The 27794-nt window shown below is 40.2% G+C and overlaps 1 protein-coding gene across 1 annotated transcript; it reads left to right on the forward strand.

Moving 5' to 3' along the window:
- The first annotated feature begins 9838 nt into the window (after positions 1-9838).
- RGR (retinal G protein coupled receptor) lies at positions 9839-27265 on the forward strand. The gene is made up of 7 exons (XM_071563966.1): positions 9839-10056; positions 12914-13070; positions 14669-14790; positions 23436-23589; positions 24155-24272; positions 25818-25931; positions 26846-27265. Exons 1-7 carry the CDS (start codon positions 9978-9980, stop codon positions 26987-26989), a joined length of 888 nt encoding a protein of 295 aa, XP_071420067.1. The 5' UTR covers positions 9839-9977; the 3' UTR covers positions 26990-27265.
- Positions 27266-27794: the final 529 nt, after the last annotated feature.

The following is a 27794-nucleotide window of genomic DNA, read 5'->3' on the forward strand; positions in this document are numbered from 1 at the left end:
GGATCCCTTTGTGAAGAGGATCCTTATAGAATGTACTGGCTGACACAGCTCCAGCTCCAGAGTTCACCCCTTCTCATCTCTCTTTTCCAGCATTCCTCCCTGTTCAGACTTGTTGATTTTGCTTTTCCTCTCAAACACGTAATCAGAAGTCACCAGTCAGAAGTGCAGCAATAACACACCTATCTATGTACAAAGTGCCTGAAGGTGTATGAGTGGGCCACAGCAGCATTGCTAACAAAGATTGCTCACCAGGATTCCAGAATATAGCTGTTCTCATGCAGAATTCATCCTGTGTTCTTCAGCAGAATGAAATTATACTGGCAATTTCTCAATAATTCTGGGTAATGAACTCTCAGAGCTTCAAGGTAATCTAGATGTGGTTTGGGGCTAACAATTAAACAGACATTTTAAGGCACCATAGTTTCACATAAGCTTGTTTCACAAGATACTCTGATAATTAATTAAGGCTTGTAGCAATCATTTACTGAGAGGATGGCCCAAAGGATTGCTCTTCCATCTGCTATTTTCACATTCTACTTTTACTGTTGCTCAAAGAGAAATTCAAGTACCTCATTATTTATTTCTGAAGAGATGAGAACATGATGCAGTGCTGCTCATTAAATATCCATAGTTGTTCTGTCATTGACTTCCACTAGGTCCAATTCCTATATTTAATGATTTCTCAATTCCTTTAATAATCTTTGAGCTAAGACCAAGTTTAACGTTTTTTTAGTGTACTCATTGGTTAACTTGTCTTGCTGCCCAGACTCTGCCTCAGCTCAATACTCTCAACATTGACTGAAACATCTGAAGTTAAATTCTAATTGGAAAAGCAATTCAACATAATTAACCTCTTGCCTCTATTTTTTTTCCAATACATCTGATAAAGTGGTTTCCCTCCATTGGATCTCTGGACTAATGAACTTGTGGAAAGTAGCCAGTAACTGGATGGTAAGGCTTGCTTTCATGAACCTCAATTTTGCCTCACTAATGAAACATTTAAGTTACAACTAAATGCCAGGAGCAATAGAAGTAAACTTAATTTGTAAAAATCAACAGGAATCAATAAAGCATGCCTTAGCAGCAACTAATGCTCTTCACTTTGTCAAGAAAGCTGCTACTTAGTTAACGTGACAGACTCACTTCTGACCAAGAAAGAGAAAGACCTGGAGGTAGGCTGAGAGAATAATAAGAGGTAACATTAACAGGTTTCTTAACTTGGAGTGTATTCACAAGTGTGTCTCTGAAGAGAGGTAAAGGGGAGAAAAAGGATCAGTCAACTAATAACGCAGTTTAGTTTTATCAGCACTTACATGTTTGAGTGTTTCCTCCCCAGTGACTGTATTATCCTATAGTCCTTTATGGATACAACACCACCAAATAGTGCAAATGTGGGATTAGGTGTCAAGCCACAGATATTCCCATGTTAGGCTTGATCTGAACAGTCAAGAGAGTGGGACTGCCCTCAATCTGAGGAAACTCAACAAGAGGTTCATCAGGAAGTGAAGCAGCCAGCTCAGATGAATGGAAGACATAAAACTGGAAGCAAAATTTGGCTACCGCATTGAATAAACCATGAATTCACTTTTACAGACAATTCTGGTTTGCCTTGAAGCATTGTCTGCAGTGCAACAGCTTTCTAGATTTACATGGTATTTTTAAGGCCTAAGTGTATTACCTCTTCCCAGCTATTGAACAGTTATTCACACACTGTGCTACTAAATGTAGAATGAACACTCATTAGATAATTTCCTTCTAAGTGCAGGTGATTATTTGAGACTTTAAAATCAATATCACCTTTTGCAGTGCAGAGTGAGAACAATTTTTTCATGACAGACAATTCCATTCCATAAAGAAACTAGTGGGAGTTATCCACTTGCAATTCTGCACTCCAAATCATACAAATTGTGTTCTTTGCTGCTTACTTAGGAAGGGAAGCAAACAGTTTCTTCTCTGCACCAAACTAAAAATATCAATTGGAGGAAAAAACACACGAAGAAGAAGTCAGCAAGTGTCATTCATCTGAAGTGTAAGAATTCTTCTTGCATTCTCTAGAGAATGACCAGATCTTCTATTTATATTTTTGGTGTAAGTAAATACAAAGCAAATTAGGTCAAAGTCTACTGTCAGCAAAGTTCAGCACATGGCAATCTTTCTTATCTTTTCTAGGTAAGGTATAATTCAAAGAAAAAAATGCTTTGTGTTTAATAACATTAGGTTAATTATTTGGCATGAGAATTTCCATTTTTTCCTATATAGATTTTTTTGAAGCCAGAAATGTTTTATCAGAAGATTCTACTCATGAGCTCAAAAGCAAAGCCTGAGTGACAAACTCAGTATGTTTCACTAAGTCACTCATTTTCAATATGGCAATTGGACATAATTTATTTTTACTTCTTTTCCCCATATACTTAGAAAAATATGGCATAGAGCAAATCAAGCAGCATGTTTTAGCATAAATGAAAGCCATAAAATACCTTATTATCATGATTTTCTCTGAAAGGTTTTATTAGCAGGCACTAAATCAATTTCATTAGGTAAATGCATCTCCAAGAAGCTTCTGGCAGGACACATCCTGTAAAGTGGAAAATCCTTCCCACTGATGCAAGTCGAGAGCATTACGTCATTCTAAATTGGATCTTGCACTTAATGCTGATGAAGGCAGCTCCTCCAGACCTATAGGGCCAAAGCCATTAATAGACCTGTAGACACCCTGAAGAAATAAACCAAAACCAAACAGGTTTTTGCACGGAACATTAAAAGTCTATCAGTGGTATTTCTTTTGTGTATACATTTACCTTGCTTGTTGCAGCCAGAACAGAACCACAGCTCTCCTACTCTTCTCCTCCAAAGGCCCCACAATGACAGGCAAATTCCACAAGTCTGGACATACAGGACCCCAGAGCAAAATTCCCTGGGGCAAACTCTTAGTATGCTCCTTTGCAGAGGGAAAGCAGCAGATGAACTCTATCTCTTAAACACCCTCTGCAAACCTACCTTTGAGGCTTAGTCTTGAGTACTAATAAGAGAGTAAATTCGTGTTGCCCTCTAGATGGAAGCTGGAAGATGCTTCCACCCACAAACAATAAATGCACATAATAAATGGAATTACATATATGTAATTCCACGTCAGTAAATGTTTTAACTATCATAAAACCATGCACCAAGGTAATGCAAAAAAAATTAAATAAAAATAACACAAACATGAACAATACAACTGAGTTGCAGAGCAGATCTTTTTGAGAATACTGATGCTTCTGACTGGTTTTGTTACCAACATAAAAGACCTTTAAAGCTCAAAACAAGGATCACTCATACACACTACAGTAACCCATCTATCAGCTTTCTGCTATGCCAAGTCTCTTGACCTTACAGCTTCTAGCAGAGAGAGGAAGAAAAGGAGGAAAAGAGGATTGCAACAAAACTTCACTGCTGGGATGTGTGGTTTACAAAGTGCTGATCATTTCATGCTTCTACTGAAACAGTGTCCAGGAACTCTAGTAAGGCATAGGCATTCTGAAAGTGTTTATCAAAGACCGACAGCTGTATCTCTAGTGGAACACAGACAAAGAAGAGATGACACAAAGATTAGGGAAAGAAACAGATAAACAAATCAAGTGTATCACTGACTTGTATGTATATATATTTATATAAAACATCTAGATGTAAAGCTTAAGTTATCATGAATAGAAAAATTAATAACAAGTCTTCTGAAGAAGGAAACCAAACACAGTAAGACTGGGGAAGTAGTTAGATGTCTGTACACACATGCACACACCCACAGAGCTACCAAAACATACACCTAGAACAGCATAAATGTCTGTCCAGCAGCATCATTTTCACAGAAAAAAAGTACTATTCTGCTCTGAGATGCTTCAGCGACATACCAGTCCCTGATAGTCCACAGTCATACCTGAAATACGTATTTCAAATGATTAAAACTTTCTGACGTTCATATTCCTGCCCCCTCATCTCTATTGTACCTTCATTCCCTAAAATCCAGCAAATTTCCCTCAGTTCAACAAAATCAGCTAACTTTGGGCTTAGCATCCTCAGCTGGATGACAGAGGGGTTCATGCAGTAATATTGCTGACTGTAACACCTTTTCTGATTTGGACCTTAATAGTATTAGTATAAGCCCTGCAGAGTCACCTCTGGTTAGGAAATGGTGACTGTTTTATTTTGTGTCCTCAGGCATGCAAGAACTTCCATCATGGTTTATCTGACTCCTGAATGCAGATGAAGCAAAATGTTTTATATGGCAACCCTCTGCCCTCTTTCCAGTCTGGCCATCACCAGCTTTCCCACTCTAATTTTTCTGCCTACAGCCCTGAGATTTTGCAGGCCAAGTATATGCCCTTGTGGCAGTTCTAGTAAACTTCTTGAAAGCTGCAAATCTTACACACAGGGACCAAGAAAAAATGGGGGAAAAAGAGAAGGCAGAAGAAAGGAGAAAAGGTAGGAAGAAAGGGAAAATGAAAGCTTTTGTCTTGTGTATTTATTTTCTTGATATTATTTTTTTCAACGCAATAAACTCTTCTCTATTATCTTCAGTGATGCAGTGTATGTACTTATATGCATGTGGTGGGTCATAATTACATTGCCTGTGCAAGTCTTCTTATTTTTATCCCAATTATTCTGGGACTAAATGCTTTATTGTAAGTATATTTTTGTTTCAAATATGATTATTTTTAATTGAGAGAGCAGGAGTTTGGGCAGGTAATAGCAGAAAATCAGGGCATGCCTCAGGCAGCCTTTCACCTCCATAACTGTCCTACTGACCCACAGAAGGACAAAAGGCAAAAGTGCCATGCTTTGATCCTTTCGATTTGCTTTATGGCCCATTCTTCATTTGTTCAAACCTTGAAGAGATAGGTCTTACTGGCCTGATTTTGATGACCTATCCTTACCAAGATAAGAGTGAGAAAGAAACCTGGGAAAATGAGGGAAGCCCAAGATGAGGAGGAACTGCCTCGAAGCACCAGCCCTGTGCCATCTGCCTGCAGACACAATAATATTAAACTCATGCACACTTCTCTTCTGAGGAACTCAGTTTGCTTCAGAGGATCTTTGCTAGGGCAAAAGCAGACCTACAGTCCCACTCAGACCACAAGAAACATGGAGAATGCTGATGCACCAAGCAGCCTGCAGGAAAGGTATAAGGAGATGAAATTTTGGTAAGGGCTTTCCCTAAGGAATTCCCACAGAAGCAAAGGAGTGTACGAGGTCCTTGGAAGATCCTGTCATCTGGGAAGAGTTTAATCACCTAACATAAAGGTCACTAAGCTTTTTTACCAATATATTGGGAAAAAAATACCAAGCTTCTCATTTTCGTGAGTCTTTACTCCTCAGTGCCTATTTTACATTAATTTTTTTAGTTATTGTTTCCTTTTGCTTCAATGTTGTACATATAGTAGTCTGACAGGTTACTTTTTTTTACCGGAGGAACAAAAGCAAAACAATTTTTTTCTGTGCATTCCATCTTATTCCAGCTTGGGAGATTAGCTGTAAGATACCCATGTAACACAGGGCTTACATTTTTTGTCTGGAAAAGTTATTATTCTGCAGTGGTAAGGCCTCAGCCCCAAGGGGGAAATGCACTAGAAGTGGTAGGTATATCCTGTATTCTGTAGGACTGTCTTCTTCTCCAAAATCCTTAAGTATGTCACTATTCAGCAGAGAGTGACAGCATGTTTCATTATCTTGTGAATATGTATATGACTAACTGAAAGACTAACTATACTTATAGGTGTCAAAATGCATTTTGAGAGACAGGTAACAGATCAAGGCAAAAATTATAAATATTTGATAATGATCATGATTGGTACATCCAGCAAAGACTAGTAAGTCTAGGATGCAATTAATAGTCCAGTAACTTTACTCATTTTCTAGCCTGGATAGATATACAAATATTTATCAAATATGTATTCAGTTTACTATGACTTAAGCTACATGTCTCTGGAGAGGTAACTCAAACAGTAAAGGTGATGCTCCTTAGCTCTGCAGCAAGTTTTGACTCTCTAAAGGCTGCAGTGCAGCAGTGTACAGGAAAGCCACCCCCAGCACAGAGACCAGCCCTGGGCACTGCAAGTGAGCCCTTTCCTCTGCCTTGCTCTGCACAGGCAACACCTCCCACACTTACTCCCCCATCCTGCCTGCAGAGAACTCAAACCCTGCTTTGGAGCTATTTGCATTCCTTCCAACCAGACCTGCCACACTCACTCCCCAAACACACAGCCATTGGTTCCAATCTCCCCAAGCCTCCTTGGCTGTACCCAGGCCTTCACCACTGCATCTTCCCACTGCAGCTCCAGAGAAAACCGCAGAGACAATCAGACTGAGGGGAGTGCTACACTGCCAGACTGTTGAGAATGGTTATTACAGGGGCACAGGCTTTTCCAAAGGGCTGACGCCTGTCCATGTACTGAGCACTTGTTCCCTGCATCATCCTCCCCATGGCCAGTGCCAGTCTGGGACATACTCCAAATCATTCCTACCAAATGGAAACAACTTTACACAACTGCAACTAGAAGGTCTCTAGACAATATGTTTTCTGTTTCCTTTCCTAGATGAGAAGCATTTCCCACGAGGACCAAGATTACCACTTGTTTCCATGATACCAGACTGAAGTCCTGTGTTGCTGTATTCCCAGCCCACTTCCACTGAAATGCTGCAGTTTCTCATTTAAAGGCATATTTCAACATGAAAATTCAAAAGTGATTTCAGTAAACCTGAATCAGAAGAAAGGATTAAGAAGGCAGAGGAATAATAATATATCAATTTAAAAAAGTTCTTGCTGTGAATATAAAAAAGCGTGTCTGTAATCAGCATTGATTGCTTGAAGAAAATTCAGAGTGCATGAGCAGTCTGCTATCTTTGCACTGCACCATCTTCTGTTGTGCTTGTACCAATGCATATTTTACAAAGATTAATATGCTCCCACCAAATCCATACAGTTCTATGAAATCCATGGGGATATCTGGCAAGAATCTATCAGATCTTTTTTCTGCGTATTCCTTGCAAACACATTAGTAACCAGTGAAGTATTCTCAAGGAAGAGGCTGCTGGCTGGGGTTAAACACAAGTCAGAAAAAGGAAATGGATGTTTTAATGATGCAGAAAGGAGATCAGTGGGAATTCAAAATATGGAGTTGCAAGAAAATATCAAGTTGAGCAAAAGACCTTTCCCCCTTTGAAAACTGTAACTATCTACTCGAAGAGTGCATAAAATAGAAAGGGATCAAACTGTCATTGTTTAAGGAGTTAATAAATATCTTTGGCCAACTTGTTATCAATTACATGTTTTCCCTGACTTCATGGAATACACCATGTAAGGTCATGTCCTACATAAAAAGGAGGGAAAGGAAACAAATGCAGGTTTGTTTTACCAACTTGAAAATGAACTATCATTAGAAGATTCTATCAAACTCAGTAATTTATTCCCTATTTGTACCTCCTCTCTGCTTGAAGAAAATAATTTTTAGCCTTAATTTATAACATAATTTAACAGCCATATTGGACCATATATCATCCCATACTATCCCAATGTACCATTGAAAGTCAGCTTAACACAGCATCAAAAAAGGTATTGAGAGACTGATGCATAAAGCTTGTGTGGACACCAATTACACTTGAGTCAGATGCTGAATCACCACTGGAAACTTTGCCTATGACTGACTTGCGTTATTGGTCTCTGAAAAAAAAAAAGGTAAATAAGGTTTAGACATGGAAATTGTTAAGATACTTGAAGAAAAGAAGCCAACAAGTTAATAATATTCATTCTAATAAAAATCTGTTAAATCCAAAGGGGTTGGGGGAGTGGCCTACTTTCATGGAAAAAGTAATTTTGGAATGAGCAAAGTCTGCCCAGCAGACTTTAAAACACATCATAGAACTACCAGCAGTGTAACACATTTGGAAGATTTGCTTGAGAGAAAAGGGGAAGTACAGTGGCAGGTAACCAAAAGTACCTGACAGCCCTCATGAGAGCAGTTCAAGTGTCTGTGTTCTTTATCCTCCCCCCGCCAGCCTAGAAAAGCTGTGCAACCGTGTCAAAGAGTATTAAAATGAGCCATCCATTTTCAGAACTATCACACTTAAAACATTTACAGCACATTTACAAGATCTAGCACTAATTTTTTGCAAGAATATACAGTGATCACTATTAGAACACAGGCTTAAATCAATCATTTGCCCTGCTAGGAGACAGGGCTGTCATCAAGAATGTTGGTGCGTGGAAGATAAACATAATGATGGATTTATGTGGTGCAATGTAATTTTACTCTGCTTAAACCAAATATCTGTATAGCCTAACAAATATCATGCCCTCCCGTATCCTACTTCAAAATCCAAGAGCAAATCCATCATGACAACTACCTACATCAAAACCAGCTGTAAACTGAATGCCAGAGATCAAAAAACACAGCAAGATTCACAACAGCCTAGAACCTCCAATCAGTTCTTCCTGGACATCAGAGCCTGTAAACACAGATTTCAGGAAAACCGCAAAAAATCCACCACTGTCTTCAACCAGGACCACTGACAGTAAATGCATTTCCACCGTGTGATCACGAGAACCAAAGAAGCTTTGTCCAAATTCACACTGCCTGACACCTCAATCAACCAAGACAATGTGAGGCCTGAGCTGGGGAAACCAATATCCCTTGTGCTTCTGCTCCCTTTTTGCTCCCATTTCACAGTAGGATTATGGGGATGAAGAAAGTTACATGTCAAATTAGTGCCACTATCATGCTGGTGGCACCTTGTTAAGGCAATGAGTAGGTCTGGGGAAAAGTAGTAAGGAATAATAAGTGAAGAAAAAGGAAATAAAGGCACTAAAAAGAGTGGGATGAAGTACTATTAAAACAGCCTATATATAGTAGTTATCATAGCTGTTGCTATTCTGAATGCAGGTTAAAAATTGAGAAGTATGGCCAAATTGCTCACTTTTAATGGACAGGCATTGAAAATCACAGTAATAATAGTGGTATAGCTGAAAAAGGACATTTGTTTCACCTGGACTCTGAAAGTTGCTGTCTTGCATTCTGCAGGATCCAGGCATTCAAAGTGTTAGTTAATCAATCAATAGCACAGTAAATGAAAGGAAAATGGTTGACCCTGCTGGAAATGACAAAGGCTCATGCAACATTTTGGATCCATCACATGACTTGCTTTTGGTGGGAGGCCAGCTAGCAGGTAATGAGCTGGAGGTTGGACAAGCTGCAGGTTGCACATATTCCAAAGCCATCAAGACTGCAGTCCTCAAACATCTCCAGCAGGACAGAAGTTATTTCCTGTGAGTGCTCACCACTGGGCAACTCACATACAGCCTTGTATGTTTAGGGCTCAACATCAGGAATTTGTGTTTACCTTTAATAAGGCTGTGCCAGTGTGAACAGTAATTTAAGCCTCAGTTACAAAGAGGAGATGTGTTACTATAAAGAACAGGCATTGGCAGAAAAAGGCCTTGGTCAGTTTCTGAAAAATGGGTGAAGGGAACACCTACAAGCTGCAGAAATTATTGGTTCATACTTTTCCTCTAATTACCAACTCTATGAGTGCCTCTTTATTTTTCAGGTCACTTCACAATTATATATTACATGTTCCTTTTGTTCCAAAAACTTTAATTCTTTTCCAGTGTTGCAGAATTAACTGGACAGGTTTTTTAATCTTGTCTCTACAAAGAACTTGTTGTAATTGCAATGAATGCTTTCATTTTGCTGGTATCTGAAATACGATTTGCGGGAGGAGGGGGAGTGCGGGTTGATGCCAGTCCCATCATTAATAACATTCTTTCAGGGATTGTAGGGGTGGGAGTAAAACCCCAAAGCTTTTATATAATAACAGCATGTGTCTGCACGTGAACTGCTCCTTTAAGAAGCCTTGGGCAACTGGAAGTAGAGGGATCTGGAGAAAAAGCAACCCTACAGCTATAACAGAGGGCAGAGGTTAAATCTTTTGGCATATTTGCCATAAGAATGGTTGCTCCATACCCTCTCCCTGAAGGCTTCACTGAAATAGAAGTGTTTGCCATCGGCACTGCTCTCCTGGTAGAAGGTAAGTTCAATGTGGGACCTCAGGAGCAAGAAATTTTTTTCCCCTATTATTCATGGTGAGAGGGGGATGAAATGGAAGTAAACGGCAGCATTTGTGGTACATTTTCCCTGGTTACTGTGGCCACATCACCAGTACTTCTGGTGAGAACATCAGGGTGAGCTGCAAGCTGTTTGCAGTGAAAATCTGCACAGTACACATAGCTGTGGCAGTGAAGTAGTTGCTACTTAGCTTTCTTCTCAAGATTTTGGGATGTGGGATTTTGTTGTTGACTTTTAAGGGCGATTTTATTTTCCTCAGGGGAAGGGTATTGAAATGATTGATAATCTCTCAATAAAATTGGATTGCTTGTTTTGTGGGCTGTGATGGCTGTCTTATAATTAAACATGATAGGTCCCAAATAACCTGTAAACTCTTAGCATACATCCAGATTGCATTGGTGGAGCTGCAATTAATGGCTGCTGGGTAAAAGTAAATAAAAGCATATCAATTTAATTTAGCCAATGGGGGCTTTTCTTAAGGCATATGCCACTTCATTGAGAGACTGCAACAAAACTATGAATTTATATCTACCTGGCAGCTAGCAAAGGCTTGCAGCCAGGATTATGTTAGTGTCAGTCCCAGGGCCTGGCATCCCATCCTTGAGTAGTGCTGCTCAGCTGGGGGTGCAAGGATCGTGGGGCCCAGCAGTAGAGGAGGAGAAGCTGTAAACACCATCAGAATGGGATAAATGCCCATTCTGGGCATTTCTACTCACCCTGGGAACATGAGAGTGGGTGCTCGCCCTCTCTTTGCAGGTAAGCTCAGGTGGAAGGCAGCATCATATCTGGCTGCAAAGGAAAGCTGCAACAGCCGTGTCAGACACTCTTCCTCAGAAGAGAGAAGTAAAGGCTTCTACTTCTTGTTCAGGGGCAGGCTGCTGCCTAAACAGAGTCCAGGGTTAAACCTGGGCAATGGCCATTAAGCCATCTACACAGCCTGGCAGGGCCTGGCATGGCTTTGCACCTCGTTTCTGAGGAGTGGGAAGCGGCAGTGGGACAGGGACACTGTGTGGTGCTGGCAGAGCCCGACAGTGGGTCCTGCTGGAGAGGGGCTGATTGTGGTACCTGCCCACCCACCTCTTCCTGGGCACTGGTGGGTGCTGGGGACCTGCAGTTGAAGTTCAAGCAGAGTAAACTCCACTTAAACTAGATGTGGTCTAATAAATTTATGATTTACTAAAGGCAAGTATTTTCTATAGGGTTTTAGGCAGAACGTTCCTAGCAGATTGGCAGTAAAACTCTTGGTCAACAGACTTAGAAGATCAAACTAAATAATTAAAGATTAATTCCCTTTCTGAAAGACTCTAAGATACAGGAGATGAAGACGTCTCTTTCTTCTTATGGCAGCTTGTAAGTGCAGTTCACAAAAAAGTTGTGGGGAAGAGCCGCATTCACTTTACTAACTAATCACAATTGCTGATCTAAAAATGAAAATTCAAAGCTATTTTTTCAAAATTTAGTTAAGTTCTCTATTTGTACACTCATGCTGACCTTCAAGAAAGCAGAATGTGGTGAGGTCTGAGGCTTCCTAAAAGAGGGAAAAGATAGAAAAAAGTCAATGTAGTAATAATGCTCCAGCTGTACTCTAAATATGCTCACAACATAACTCTCCTAAAGGCTTATCTGCATTTGGGAGAGTTTACAGCAGTTTTATGCTGTGGATGGGAGGTAATCTGGCAGTGAGGAAATAAGAACAGCAGATCTCAAATGGTTCCAAATATTTGTCCTGGAAATATTTTGTTATATGTTGTGTAATGAAAAACACACATCAGCTGCTCCTATGGTTATGCCATCAGTCATTAATGCAATTAAGGTAGAAGCAGGATTTCGGACTAGGAAAAAAATCATCCATCTTATGTAACTGGAGAATTAAGACAATGAGCATAAGTAACTACACTACTTTACAGAATTAGGGGATATGGATTTTTTCTGGGCTACATAATTTCTTTTTCCCAGAAGAACACAAAGAAAAAGACATAGTGCCTCCCATCTGACTGAAACTTAGAGACTGGGTGTTGAGTCAGAGCCTCAGAGCTAAACTAATTCAGGGCACCTTGAAAAGGGCATTAAAGGACAAAGCTTAAATTTAAACCAGTGAAGAATGGGTTTCAGGGTGGCACAGCTCTGTGATGGGTGAATAACTAGGGTGGCTTGGATGCTCCTCTCTGAGGAACAACATTAACTTATTTTTTTAAAACCTGTCAATTACTGCTTTTCATAATTAGATTATTCCTTTCCATGTATAGTCTCTTGACGAGGGGCAGTAATAAGATTGAGCCAGTGTGATTCAAGCAGTGTGTAGGCTAACCTTAGCCAGAAGCCTAAAGGGAGTGACTGAAACACAGCTGAGGAATATCTGTGCTTAAACACAAAAGAATTTTATAAGTGATATTGCACACAGTCCATTTCTCTATCAAAGACAGGCTTGGAGATGTGTGCACCGGCAGCATGTGCTGGCTGTCAGACCCTCTGAAACTGCCTCCTCTGCACTTCCCTTACTCTGAACCACGTCCCTGGATGGAGCCTGACAACACAGTTTCTCTTATACAACAAAAGGCAGAATTACAAATAAGATCAAACCATTTCTGCTCCATGTGACTGGCCATATCCCTGATGCAATCTGGACCTTTGTCTTCAGCTGTCACCTACAACTTCTCTCCCGAAAGCCTTTGTAACTTGCGTGCAGACTGACCACTACAGATGTATTCTCTGTGCATGTTTCCACTGTAATTATTGTTCCCTCATTAAAGAAAACAGCAGTATCATTGTAGATATTTTCCATTTCCAGTTGAATCACACCAAACAATTCTGTCTTTCAGCCCTGCTTGGTTTCTGTCTGAATGGCTTGACAATTCTTTCTTTCCGAAAAATCAAAGAACTGCGAACGCCCAGCAATCTGCTGGTGCTCAGCATTGCACTGGCCGACTGCGGGATCTGCATCAACGCTTTCATTGCTGCCTTTTCCAGCTTCCTAAGGTATAGCCTGCAGGTTTTCCTAAAGCATGATCAGAGGACCTACATGAAAATTAATAGCTTAAGTTCTAAGAGATCAAAGTAATCAAATTACTCTCTCTCTGCAATAACTCATAGCCAACCTTCTCATTCTCTCAATTTGAAACAAGAAAATGAAACTTTATGTAGTTCTACCAGACAAGTAGAAAAGCAGACCTTGCTGTGCATAATCACTGACAAAGTGTAAGACTGATTATAGAAGACTTTTAACCAGACAGCTTTACTGGTCATTATAGAAGCTACTGGAATATCAAAGTACCATTTCACTAAACCTCTAGGTTGACCCCGAATTTACCTGCAAGTATTTATCTGTTTGGTGGGGGTTTTCTGTGAATCTTTTCATTAAATTAAAATGCAGATCTATTACCACAGAGTTCACATCAGTTATGAGACAATTGATTTTCTACATTTTCACATACGTCAATCATTTAATCAGAGGACAGAAACAGTATCAAGCATTTTAGTAAATGATTACAACAAAAAAACACAAGTTAACCATACTCAAAAGACCCCTACCCTGTAAAATAGCTGATGAATTTCACCTCAGTACCATATTTTTACACTCCGTAAAGGCCTTTAATAAAAAACAGATTTTGAGCCAGAATCTGGTAACTTTATTCTCTCTTAATGACTATTAAAAATATTTGCAAATTAACAAGTAAATAATAAGCTCCAATGGGCCCTTATTCTAATATTTTACCTCCTATATAGGTTAGTCTTGTTTCAGACACTTACATCTCACTGTAGTCAGTAAAGATGCCTTTACCTTTACTGAACTGGAACTGAGAAGCCCAGGTTAATACATCAAAATGAGCTTGGTTTTGACTATTGTATGACTTTGTCTCTTAAATTGGAGCACAAGTTTTCCAGCCTCCCAAGCAGTAAGCTGTCTCCTGTTCCAGGAGTAGTCTCCTTATGTATTATCCAGGTGTTCTGTAAATACATGAGAAAGTAGATTGCTGCAGATTTTCGCCTCACAGCCAGGTTTATGAGCGTAAGAGTCAGGTTAGATGAATGCAGAAAGAAAAAAAATGTCACAGCTCCTTTTCCTTCTGTGTCTGCAAAGACACTGGGAGATACTTTTACTTCTTTTCCTTCTATGTCTGCAAAGCTATTTGAAGGCCTCAGTCTTGCCATCAGAAGTATTTTTATTTGGTTTTGTACTCTGTTGCATGGTGAACATGGACTTTCCAAAAGGTTATTATTCATTTGCTACTTCTACACATTGACAGATTGTTGGCTCACAAAGTATAGACATTTTGAAACTGTGGATAATTGGATGAAATGTAGTTTTCAGTTTTAAACCCCTCAACTTTTCAATACAAAAATGCAGGATTTTATTTTCCTCTCAGTATTAAGAGTAGAAATAGCTTCCGTACTGTATCAGACACCACAGCACGAAAAATACTGGCAAATACCTAAAGGCAACCACAGTAACATCTTTTACAATGTTTCTCAGGCAGATAGCTCAGAAACATTTTACCCTCTCCACTAATGCAATTTCCAAACATGTCTTCATCTCTGTCTATCATTTTCTTAACATATTCCTTGTTTGTTGACAGATACTGGCCCTATGGCTCAGATGGCTGCCAAATTCATGGATTCCATGGCTTCCTGACAGCACTAGCCAGCATTGGCTCCAGCGCTGCAGTCGCCTGGGACCGATACCATCACTACTGTACAAGTAAGGGCTACAATTTACCAATGGACCTCACCCAGATCCTGCTACAAGGCAGCTTGGCTTAGGATGCTGAGAATCAAAGCAAGCACATATTTATTATTTCTGTGTCTTCTATGTAAGTTTGTTTATCTCACACACTAGAGATAATGCACATATAAACAATATCTCGAAAGGACCTCTTCCTATACAGGGGGCAATCACCAACTACCCTCAGGAGATATTTCCTCTTCTGGATCACATCCAAGTTGTGATCCTCTTGCCGTGCTTTCTCTTAATCTGTAAGTAATCCTTAAAAGATAATTCCAAACAAAATCTAACTCTTCACAATGAAAAAAACATTTACTCCCCTTGGGCTTTCATCCAACACCCTGCTGTGCACCAGACAGACATTCATGTCCATGCATTGTTTACTAATTATGGATGAATTTGGTGTAGCTGGAGAGCTGCCCCTGCAGAGTTGCAGCTGGAGCACAGCCCATGCAGAGGCATGACCAGACAGACAGCTCAGCAGCCCCTTTGTGTGACACACACACCTTCTGGGGTGCAAGAGACATTTGTGGGGTTTGTGTTTCATTCCAGGCCCACTTATAAGAACTCAACTTGGTGCATTTGTTTCCAAGCAAGAAACAAATTATCTGAGATTTTCAATAAAAGTGGCAGGGCTATTTTTAAGTACTGTTAAGAGCATGAATATGTTCATGTAGGTTTTTTTCTTATGGAAGACTATTTTGTTGTTGTTGTTGTTGTTGTCTCTTGCAATTTAGTTTTTAACTAACTCTGACATCTTAGCTGGATTTAATGGAAATCTAATGTTAGACAGAGAGATCAACCTAGGAAAATAAATTTGTCTTTTTTTGTAGACTTATGAAAGCATATTTTTGATTTAGGTGAGAAATAGAGATTGACAGGATTGAAAAATGTATGGATTTATAGAGATAGATATGCCTTGTCTTTCATCGCAGAACTTCCTCACAAACTTTGCCAATACTGCATTTGTGCATTCATGTAACATGAGTGGAAATTTCTGCTTAATGAGGGTGCTGCATTAGATTCAGTGTCTGTGGGGACTGCTAGGATTTGTGCTGGGGCTCCAGCTGTGCTTTAGCCACCACTGTGGGTACAAGGGAATAACTTCAATCTCTTAGCTAGCCCAGAAGCTGGGAAGCACAGCAAAAGGCATTATCATTGACTGTAAAACAAATTAGCAGGCCTGCAAGCACTGGAAGCAGCAAACCCTGCTGTCTTACAAATATCTGCACAGGGATGATATTCCTTTTTTCTAATAAGATAGACTCATGCTGACTGCTCTGTGGGTGTTTTCATGGGGCCTCTGCTCTCCCCAAACACCAACTTTCACAGTAAATGCAGCAATTTAGTACCTGTCAGTCCCCAATTCCCTCTCCAGTGTCTCTAGGTAGCCAGAGTTCTCAAAAGTTATTGGGAAGGGACTGAGTGACAAACACAGGGTGTACAATTTCATGCCCTTCATTATGAAAAGGGGAAAAGACACAAGAGGAAATACAAACCTATCCTGAAAGGACAGAGATTCTCTTAAAAGTTTTTCCCAGCCTGAACTGTTCTATATTTCTACAACATCCTGGCACTCATCAATGCCCTAATCTGCACTATCTGGCCATTTTGGCAGTCATGTGGGAGCTCTGCCACCTGGGAGAAAGGGATGAGGTCCTCCCATGCAGATATGCAGCTTTCATGTTTCCTGCTAAAGCCTGGCTTTTTCTAGAAGAATGAGGAATCCAGAGCACCTCATGTAACCACACGATTCCCAGAAAATGCTGTGTCTCTTTGGCAATGTTGACAGACAAACACAACCCTCCTTTTCTTGTGCCAAAGCATGGGTTGCTCAGACTACGTCACAAAATATTTTCTCAAGGAAATGTTAGAAGTTTGTTGGGGAAGAAACTGCTGAGCTGCAGTGCTTCAATGCCCTCCTCCATTAGCATCCACACGGCCTTTCAGGCACAGCCTCCATATGGTTAAAGCAGCAAATGGTAAAACACTCCCAAAGTACACAGGAAATACATTCAGACGATCTTGATAAGGTTGAAAAGGTTGCCAATTTTTTTTTCTGCAACTCTTGAAGGAATTCATCTCAGGCAAGGAATTTAATTTTTTTTCATGTCTAGATAAAGACCCCAAATAATGCAGGCTGTAAGCTAAATCCATACTAACACCTCTTGGACACTGAAATACATTTGGATCTAGAAAAGCAACATCTGTATTTTACAAGAGAGACCCTGAAAGTAAGCATATCTTGAAAAGACATTTTACTGTCTGCAACATTGACTTTAATGCTTTTGTGTCATGCAATTCTCCAGTCAAGAGCACACACTACATTAAGAGCACAGGCAGGGACACCCTAAGGGCACAAGCTTCTTCACTTTGCTCTAATGGTTACTTACTGATGGCCAAACATGGCAGCTGCAGTGAATACTTTGAACAACAAAACAAAACCAAAAACCCAGAAGGTGCTCAGGCCCTGTGGCTGTTCCAGTAAAACCAGCCCCTTCTAGTTGCATCTTTACATGCTAATTGCAAGGAAGATTAACTCATATTTCACAGATATGCTACACCAAGCCTACAGGCTATACTGTGTTCTCAATGCATAAATTAAACTGTTGACACCTTTGCGAGTTGCATGTCTGTACAGAATATACAAAATACCTTTGCCCAAAAACACAAAGCTATCAACCTTGTATCTTCATTCCACAGGAACTGATACTCATTCCAGGCTCAATTACATCATCCCCAATTTTTTTGTTATGTCCTAACAGTTTCCCAAGAAAACCTTTGTGGTGGCATTGATTATTCACCATCCATATTTCTGAGGAAGAAAGAGCTGACGGGAACAAGAGAGATTACTATAATGTTAGGAAAATTTGGGACTTTACAGCCATTCTGGATGCCCATAACACAAATTTATTCAGCAACATTCTGGAAATAAACCAAGGTTTTAAATTTAGAAGTCAGTACAACCCTCAGTGACAAAACACTAGCCTTTAAAGTATATTGATAACCAGACAAGTCGCTCATCTGAAATGGGGTTGATATTAACAGGCATATGGAAGAAAACAGGATTATCACCACACACAGAGAGAAGAAAGAGTTTCAAGATATTTTATTCTCCCCTCTCTTGGTTTTTTCCTCCTAGGCAACCACTCTGGGCAACTATCCTTTCATCCCCTAAATGAAGCTTTGGGCCCTATGAGATGCTACTTTCACAGCAAAGAGAACTGCAGAAACAGTCTGAAAGAATGCAATAAGAGGAGAAAAATCTGAAGGTTATCAATCACTAGTAAGACAGGAAACCAGATAATTTTACTCCCTGATTTGATCATTTGGGGGGAAAGGATAAAACAGAAGTAGTTTAATGTTTGTGCCTGTCAGTGAAAAAGGAAAGGGCAAACTCTGAGGAAGGTATCTATCAACAGCCAAGAATTAAGGACAGAGGGAGACAGTTTATATCTAGGTAGACTTTGTTAGTTCTCCCTCCCTGGCCATTCAGAAAAGGAAAACATCCTGAATTATGTTAACACAACAAGGGAGGAAAGAAGCAGCAGCCTAGGAGGCCTCCCTGGAGCTGGGATCAGGCAGGCAGGAGGCAGCTGGTGGAGAGCCCAGAGTATCAGTGACCTGCATAGCAGGCAGCCACCTACTAGAGATGTCCTTGCTGAAGGCATCTCAATCAAACACATTCATTTTGGTGAGAAGGTGTCATGCTGTCAGCAGAAGTTTGTGGACAGGGGCAGGATCCTGATCAGTTTTTTCCCTTTCATAAGCACAGTTACAATTTTAAAAGGAAAGAAAAACAACTAGAATATTTTGCCCTTGCATTTAAGGGGGAAATGGAAAATCTGAAGTGATTTTTGTCAATACTTCTCTCAATATTACAAAAGGAAAGATGAACAAAACCAGCAGGAATTTCACAGCGGCATTCGATTTCAAGAAATGGACTTGCAGTCAGTTTTATCTAATCCTTAACATTCAACAAAATCTGGGTTGTTATATCAGTATTCAAAGATTACCAAGCTACCATTTGCTCCAATTTCAGCTGTCAGTTCTGTCAAATTAGGAGCAAATCCTTGACTCCTGTCACACTTAGTGCAGACACCCTGCCACATCACCTTCATCTAGTTTTGCACCTGTATCAGTTTCCCTGACAAAATGCCAGTGTTTATATAGATCTTGCAGTTTTTCACTGAAGCAGGAGGCAATCACCAGAACAGCTCTGTGATCACAGAGAACTACAACAAAAAACCAAACTAAAGCAAAACAAAATAAAACAAGGAGTAAAAATTCCCTTAATTAGGTAATTTTAAAGAGCTTCTTCCAATAATATGCACAAAAGAAGCTATTATGCCTTGCAGCTTTCTAATTCCTACAAAAAATGAATTCTTGTGAGCTCCAGTGACTGCTGGTTTTTGCAATGCAGAGTAAGTAGGTACAACACCTACTTTACCTATGACTGATACATATTATTGCTTATAAGACTTTCAAATATCTTTGTCTTTGATAAACATCTAATTTTAAGTGATGCATGCCATGAAGTCTGGAACAAGCCATATTGTTCTGGAATATATTATAAATTAATATTATACGCTATTACAATTTAATTATTTGCAAGAATGAAGAAAATGGACTTTTTTTCCCCCTCCATCACAGAAAATCCTGTTGATGTTTTGTTTGAGAAATTCCTTTCAGAGATATATTTTTTTCTCTTTTGTGAAAATCAGCTAAATGTTTGAATAAATCATAAATCTTTTAAAAAATCTACATCCATAAATGTTCCCACAAACTAAAGATGGAGATATAGTTTATGATTATGTCACCAAAAACTGGCCATCACAATCAAAAGGATTAATGTCCCATGCTCTATCTAGCACTTTTTGAAATTTAATCTTTTGACATCACAATTTTGAGTAATCTTTGAATGATGGGAGGGGAGGGGTCTGCTTATGAGAGTGACCTTGTTCTGTTCCAAAGCAATTACAGAAGCCATTTTAAAATTCCTGTATTAATATTTCACTGTATGGAAAAGACAAGCTTCCCTTTTGCTTTTCAAAGAGAGAAAGCCAGAGAAAAAGAGTGATTAGATCTAATAGGACCAAACTACCAGAGTGGACCTTAATTAGGAATTATATCTGTAAGCATATGAACTCCACACATAGACTTTTAATTGAATTAGGACATACGTGGCTATTACATAAATTTTATCAGGCCCAAAAAAGGCATTGAAAGTAAAGCAATGGTCTGCTGTGCACAAAAACAACTGAGCTGCTCTCGACTTGGGCTCTTGTCAGCATTCTCAGGGGGTGACATTTTTGTCATGGGAACAAATCACTACTCTTTCACTGTTCTTGTATTGAAAGTGTTTTTTCTGGCTAAAACTAAAACAACATTGAGCTGGTTTAATCTCACATTCATGCATTTTAGCTACTTTTGATGTGTGAGTAAATATTTTCTGGAGGGTCAACAAGCAGCTGATTTCATCAGGTCTGCCTCAACATTAATCTTATTTTGCAAAAGGTCAAAGTGAAAAGGAAAAATATAATTTTGTTAGTTCTGATTCTTTCCTCTTCTAGTGTCCAAAACAGGATTTCTTAAGTGTGAGGAGAAAGAATAGAGGAATTCAGCCCCAGAGATGAGATTTCCAAAGGCACAGTCGAGACATGCCTGGGGCCAGACTCTATAGTTGCATAGTCCTTTTATTCTGCATCTAATAAGAAAATTGTGACGCCAAACACCTAAGGAAAAGTAACTGAAATTAAATTTTCCTTACAGATTTTCATAGAAAAGGCACAAATATGAAAGCAAAATTTAGGAAAACAAAGTGGAAACGACCCAAAATTAATGAAAAATGAGAAAAGTCGGGTTGCTGAGCTGCCCAGAGCCCTGCCAGGCATGTGGGCTCCCCAGCAAGGTGGAGGGAACTGAGGCAGAGGCACTGCCAGCCACAGGCACAGGGAGGTTTCCCCTGGAGTGTCCTATGGGCTGCACTTTTCCCTTTAAAAAACTCAACATGGAAATCTTCACTAAACCACTCTTGATAGAAAATACTTGAAAGCAATTTCAGCAGGAGGCCTCACAACTCTCCCATACCCCAGATGGAAGCACATGGGCCAGGGGACAGTTGTGGCACCAAGAGACTGGGCACCACAAAGGATCCCAGAGGAGGTTGCAGCCAGTGGAGCAGGAGTTCTTCCAGCTTTTCTGTGCAAGGTGACAGCAGGGAAGGTGAGGTTATATCAGATTATATCAATGCAAGTATGCTTTTGTTACATGCCAAGATCCATAAAGCACTGGGGTGTGCCCAGGACTCAGTGGCACCAGAGTGCGCCATCAGGGCCCATCCTGTTTGAAACCTTCACAGTATTGCAGCAGTCCATGAAATGAAAGGATAGGACAGAAAGAGAACAAACTTTCTGTCACAAGGTATCACAAAAAGTAATGGGTATTAATTATTTTATAGAAATTGCTGAGATACAAAAACCCCTCAAGATTTGGTTCAAGGTTTTTTCAGAATACCAGGAGGGCTTACCACTTACAAAATTGTATTCCCAAAGCAATAAAGCTGCTTTTGGCATAAGCTTGTTTTAAAAGATACACAATTCAGATCCAGGTTTCAATGCAGCTGCTGTTGATAATGCCTTTAAAATGCTGCAAGAATATGTAAAACACAAAACCAATCTGACAGCTTATGTAATAAGCTTTGTCCCAGTTGAATTTCGAGTTGCAGTTGTGTAAAGCCAAGCTACAAGAATTGCTGTGTAGACCACAAATGGACACCTTTAATGAATAACAGCCCTAACATGCTTGTTTGAGCATATACCTAAATTGCATGCACTTCTGAAAGATAAAGCTTAAGCTACATTGTTTCTTTGAAACCAAGATATTAAAAAAAATATTACTAAAAAGTTTTACTTGTATTTCTAGTCCCCTGAATGAAAATCTATTCTTTTATTTTCATCTAGGTCATTCTAGAGTCATATTATGTCAGTACCACAAAGCCATATTTAAGCCTTTGTAACCAAAGTGTGTCTCCTATGCAGGAATCATACAAAAGACAGATATCAGTCATTAATAATTCTTCATTAGTAATTATTACAAAAAATGTTTTTAATTACTAGGAAAATCATTTTTAAATACCATATTAAAACATAGAGTATTTATAAAAAGGATTTTCTTTACTTTTCCCTGGTGTTTAAATTGTAATGTCTTTTTCCATGACTAATTTCTGAACACCTGCACCAAACAAATTTTCCAAGTTGATTTTTAACACAATTGAAACTCTAATTCTTCTCCCTGAGGAACCTCTGGAAGATAAGAAAAAGCACTGAGGTAGAACCAGCAATCCTGTAAAAGGACAGTTTCACTATCACACTTACTTTGTTTTCCTTCTTTAAACTATACAACGACAGTACAACACAAAATAACTACTGTAGAGTTTGTTATCCTTTCTGGAGCTGCTGCCTTATGGGGATCTCCAGTCTGTGTGGCCCCACATGTTCTTTGCCCATGAGTCAGGCTCATCAGATTCCATGGCAGGGCCTCACCTGTTGCACCTCATCCCCAGTCTTTCGCCTTTTCAACAAAGATCAAAATTGGCCTGAATCTTCCCGACTGTTGTCATCATGCTGCGGTTAAGGGCAGACAAAAAGATTGCTTCTCAACCTCAATGAAAATTACATCATTACTTCACCCTGATGGGAGATTTGATTAGAAAGGAGTAGTGGGGAAAGTTGCCATTCTCCTTGCTGGCGTCACAGGCTGTGACGATGGACAGTAGCCTTGATAACAGGATTAGCCAGAGCTTCAGACACACAATCAGCAAGGCTAACACAATATCCCACAGCAGCAAAGAAGCCTGCCTGCCTTCCCCATGGAGAAATACTTCCTGTGTCTTCTGAAGTTTCCAGTCTTTCATTTCATCCATTGACCTATTCCTGTGGTATTTTTTGGAACTGGGTAAGATAGGCACAAGTAAACATTTTTATTATAACATTAGAAAAAAAAATTACTAGTATTGAGCTTCATATTTTCTGTTCCAGGCTAAGCAATGACTTCAAGGACAAAATTACTTGTCCAGTAGTATTTTTAGAACAAGATCTGTTGTCAGGTTCCATGTATATGTTCATATATATTGATGTACAGCAGTGTTAGAAGTTTGATATCCGCACATGTCCTGCACTCCTAGCCAGGCAGGAAGGAAGGAGTCAGGGGCTGGGGAGTGTGTGCACAGTCACATTTCTGAGCTGCCCCACATCCTGCAATAGGTCTCTAGTCCTTCAAACACTATTTATTGCATCACCCTGTTCATCCTGCTCTCTGCTTAACATGAGTCTTTAAACACATTCTCAAAATACAAGAACATGATGTTTGTAAGAGCAGCTGTATCTTCAGTGTGCTACAAAGCTGAGCAGCAGTACAGCATTTGTCTAAGTAAAGTAGACAAAAAGGAAGCTCAGCTTGCTGTTCCCTAAAGCTTCCTTCATATCTTGTGCAAGCCCTTCAGACTCAGGTCAGCTTCAGGATACATGACACAGACTGCTGTTTTTTTCTGCCCAAGGGCCGGACAGCTTTTCACAGTGGTTTTGTTTGGGGCTTGGAGACTCCTTTTTCTCTTCCCCCAGGGAGCAGGCTGCAGTGGAGCACGGCTGTCTCCATGATGGTGTTTGCGTGGCTGTTTGCTGCCTTTTGGTCCGTGATGCCCTTACTGGGGTGGGGGGAATACGACTACGAACCCCTCCGAACCTGCTGCACCCTGGACTACAGCAAAGGGGACAGGTGAGGGCAGGGGACAGGTGAGGGCCAGGGCCAGCTCCCACAGAAGGGGGGTGGAGGCTGCCATGCCCTGGGATGGCCTCAGCAGCACACAAAACAGCTGTCCCCCACCACTGCTGCTGGGGCAGATATCACTCCCAGTGGCTGGGACAATGACATCACCCAAGGCTGCCTTGACTCAAGTGATGGCATGTGGGAACAGCTTCCTCTGTGGGAGAGGCTGGTGCTGAGGTTCCTGCTACTCCCTTGCTCATCTATAAGCTGCACCTTTTCAGGGTTTGGGACTTGAAACTGTTGTGGTTTTATGAAGTCCAACGCAATTATCTGAGCAAGGTTGTTTGGGTTTAGAAAGCAAATACCTGTTGTGATTTTCTACAATCCTACACATCCCACACACAACACCATGACACAGCTTAACTGGCTGTCTGGAAATGCTGCTTTAAAGCATGTTGAAAAACATGGTTTTAGCAAATTTAAAAATACAAGTTGGTAAATATTTACAGCAAGTTTACATAGTCACACTAGAGAAGAATTAACCACTTTTTTTTTCCCTCCTCACCCTTTCCAGAAACTATGTCACATTCCTTTTTGCTCTGTCCATTTTCAATTTCATGATCCCAGGCTTCATCATGATGACAGCCTATCAGTCCATACACCAAAAGTTCAGGAAAACTGGGCACTATAAGGTAAGAATGTTTCTCCAGCCCCTGGAATCATCTTGTCAAAATAGGGGTGTAGCCAGTAGAAGTAAAGTCCCTGAAAAAAACAATTTCTTTCACAGAGGCTTTGGCTCAGGTCCTTCTGTACTAAGTCCCCAATGTTACTTGAGTAGGAGGGTAGTGCAACACAGGATGGGGCCACGCAGAAAGTTCATGGAAACAACATCCTTAGAGATTTCAACTTTTTACCAGATGGCCACATCTGCCCCAACCTGGTGTTGTAAACAGTTCCCCATCAAAGAGGGAGTTGGACCAGTGATCCTGAGGATTTCCCTCCATCAACGCTGGTCCAACTCTCCTCACAAAACTAATACACACCATGCAGAATATTTGCCAATAGCATACCAATATTTGTCCAGAGGAATTAAGCTCAGGAAGGATTGTTATTTGCTTTGCTGCAGGCCCTTAGCTTATCACTGAGGAAGTCAGACAGAACTACAGCTCTGCAAGGAAACACACAGGCACCCTGTGGGGGGAGAAGGGCCTTCCCATCCACATTGTGTTTACACATGGCTGAGGAAGTTCAGAAATCTTTATGAGCTGGAAACAAAGGAATTGTTCTGGTGTGGTAGGTTTATGGAAATATAATGTGGTGATTATATGAGCTGTCTCCTTAGGTGCAGGCCATACAGTCTGGGGCACTGTGCATGGCTGGTGGGCACAGCCCAACCCCTGCACTCAGGAAAGACAGTGAATTCTCAAGATAAGTGTTATATCAGCAAACAGACAGTCAGGCAGACTGGTTTGTAGCTGACTGAAATAAATACATGTGCCATCTACATATTTCTTGAAAAAATCTCAGTGATCACATTATTGTTTCTATTACCTTTTTTTCCAGTGAGTTTACAAGCACTAGCATGTGATTTGTTTCCTACAATATTCTGTAGCTGTGCAGACAAGTTACCATGCAGAAAATTTAAGGACGAAATTATCACTTCTCTAGTCATTGATATTTCTAAGATACTTGAGAACAGCTGGCCATGAACACCACGGATAGGTCCCTAGCATGAAGGACAGAGGAATCCTACTACCACGACATAGCCACTGCATCCATCTGTTGCACTGCCATAGCACTGGCTTCACACAGTTCATTTGACTGCAAGACCATCTAAGAAGTCAGCAAAATATCGTTCCCTTTTGTCGGTTTTTAAATTTTCACATTACTTTCTTCCCTCAGCAGCAATTGCTGGCCATGGCTTCCACGTCTAGAACACACTCTGATTTAATTGATCTACCATAAGGTGTTTTGCTATCTCTGCCACTCCCCACTCATGACCAACCCACTCCTGGCACAGAGCTTTGTGCCCACTGCACAGGCAGGCCTCAAGGCAGAGGGAGCTGTGCTCCCACATCTCCAGCACTGACAGCAAAGCAGCAGTGGGATCACATACCCTGTTGGCTGATCCTCTCCTGCTAGTGAACACAAACCTTGGTCCTACAGGAGCTCTCCCATCCATTTGGTGCAATGTGTGATTATGAAACACCAAGGAATTTATTGCTCTTGTTTTTCAGTTTAACACTGGTTTGCCATTGAAGACGCTGGCCATTTGCTGGGGTCCCTATTGCCTTCTGTGCTCCTATGCAGCCGTCGAAAATGTGATGTTCATTCCACCCAAGTACCGCATGGTATGTCTGTGCCACCCAAAGGAATCCAAATCATGACATTTTTCTTACTGTCCTCTCTCTGTTCCTATGGAACAATGCCAGTTTACTCACAACTGAGTTTACTAGTTAAAACATATATAATTACTAGATCTTTTCCTCAAAGCATTCTGTTCATCTACCACTTGTAAGGCAAAACAGCTAAGCACAGTGATATAACAGGCATTGTATAACTGCTTTTATCAAGCAAAAATTTGCAAAGTCAGGAGGTTTTTTCTTCAGCAGTCAGTCAAGGGTCTGTAGCCTGTACTGGTTCATGGTGTGTAGGAGCTTTTTTTGTCCTTCTCAGGGTCAGGCACCAGATCAAAATTTTCATTTTTGAAGAAAGTCATTCATATTTCTAATATTTCCTGTCTTTCCTCAAGGAAGCTGTAAGTGATCTCTCCTAAGGTTATGCTGCCTCCTTTTTCCCCTTGCTTCTATGAGTCCTGGCTCCACAACCACCTCTGGGACTCAGTAATATCACATCAAACCTTTCAACTTTCTTTCAGTCCTCAAGAATCAGCCCAGTTTCAGGTCATCAAATGCATCACTGTATTCAGTATCCCACATAAAATGTGTTAGCAACATCAGCCCTCTTATCCATCAGAAAGTGTCCACAGCCTTCATTCCTCCTAATTGTTTGCATTCACTCTCAACTGAAATATCCTTTTTTCGGGCAATACCAGTCTAAATTCTTTCACCTGGAGACTATAGTTTCCTTGTCAAGGACTTCCAATGTACCAAATTGCTTTTACTTGTCATCTTTCTGGGGGTAGCAAGCTGCTGACCTTGGAGACAGGCATTTTTTTGGTAAAGGGAAAGTGAACCTAAGTTGAAATCAGCCCATTGGCTCCTCAGTGCATTTTCCTATTAATAAATACTGTGTTTCATGACAGATTCCTGCCCTTATTGCCAAGACTGTGCCGACAGTGGATGCCTTTGTATATGCCCTGGGGAATGAGAACTACAGAGGAGGAATATGGCAGTTCCTTACAGGACAGAAGATCGAGAAAGCAGAGGTTGACAACAAAACTAAATAACCCATTACGGCATTAAGCAAAATTATTACAGGTACATCAGTGAAAGCAAAATGCTAGAGAAAACTGTGTGCACTCTCTGATATGTGTGTGCAAAGGTGGTTCCACATTGGAAAGGCAGTGCATCGGCTACAAGCAACGAAGTATGGAAAGAAATCCCTCCAGATAAATGTCCAAACCATCAGGAGCTGCTTGTCAAACAAGCTGCTTTAAATCTGTGTTGATTGTCATCAGTCTCATTTTATATGTCACTGCAAATAAACTATATGCTGGAAAGCATTTTTTTTTCTCCTGATAAAAGCTAACAAAAGCTCAGCAAATTAACTGAAGCAAGATATTCATTTATCCAGTGAGGCCTCATCAATCTGTACAGTTTGTCCATATGGTAATGTCTGGATTACTAAAAGATTAAACCAGTATCCAGTATTACACCACATGTCTGTATAAATAGCTTGTTCATCTGAACAACTCACTTTCAATGCACCCAAAATGGGAGTTCCCAAATTTCCATCATGAATCTGATATCCTAGTTCCATAAAAACATTTTAGCAAGCATGTTACATCAGTAAGGAATATTAGCTTGGCTCCTATTCAAATGAATTACTGTGTGACATTCAGCTTTATCACACACTAAACTGTATCAGATTTTGCAGCTGCTACTTACCAGGACAATAAAAAGCTTATATTCCATCATAAAAAACATTCATCTTTTTGTTGAACATTGAGTAAAAACTAAAGGGAGGTATTGAGTCAGTTTCTGTTCTAAAATGTCATAAGAATAAAAATTAACATCACATTTGCCATTAAA

The sequence above is a fragment of the Pithys albifrons genome, chromosome 9, assembly GCF_047495875.1.
Source record: "Pithys albifrons albifrons isolate INPA30051 chromosome 9, PitAlb_v1, whole genome shotgun sequence".
NCBI classification, from domain to species: domain Eukaryota; kingdom Metazoa; phylum Chordata; class Aves; order Passeriformes; family Thamnophilidae; genus Pithys; species Pithys albifrons.

Bases quoted from the DNA above. Each gene is read 5' to 3' on its own strand.
- RGR (XM_071563966.1), top strand. From the start codon at position 9,978: ATGGTTGCTCCATACCCTCTCCCTGAAGGCTTCACTGAAATAGAAGTG. The intron at 10,057-12,913 runs GTAAGTTCAATG...TCTGTCTTTCAG, and splicing joins CACTGCTCTCCTGGTAGAAG to CCCTGCTTGGTTTCTGTCTG. The intron at 25,932-26,845 runs GTATGTCTGTGC...GTTTCATGACAG, and splicing joins TTCCACCCAAGTACCGCATG to ATTCCTGCCCTTATTGCCAA.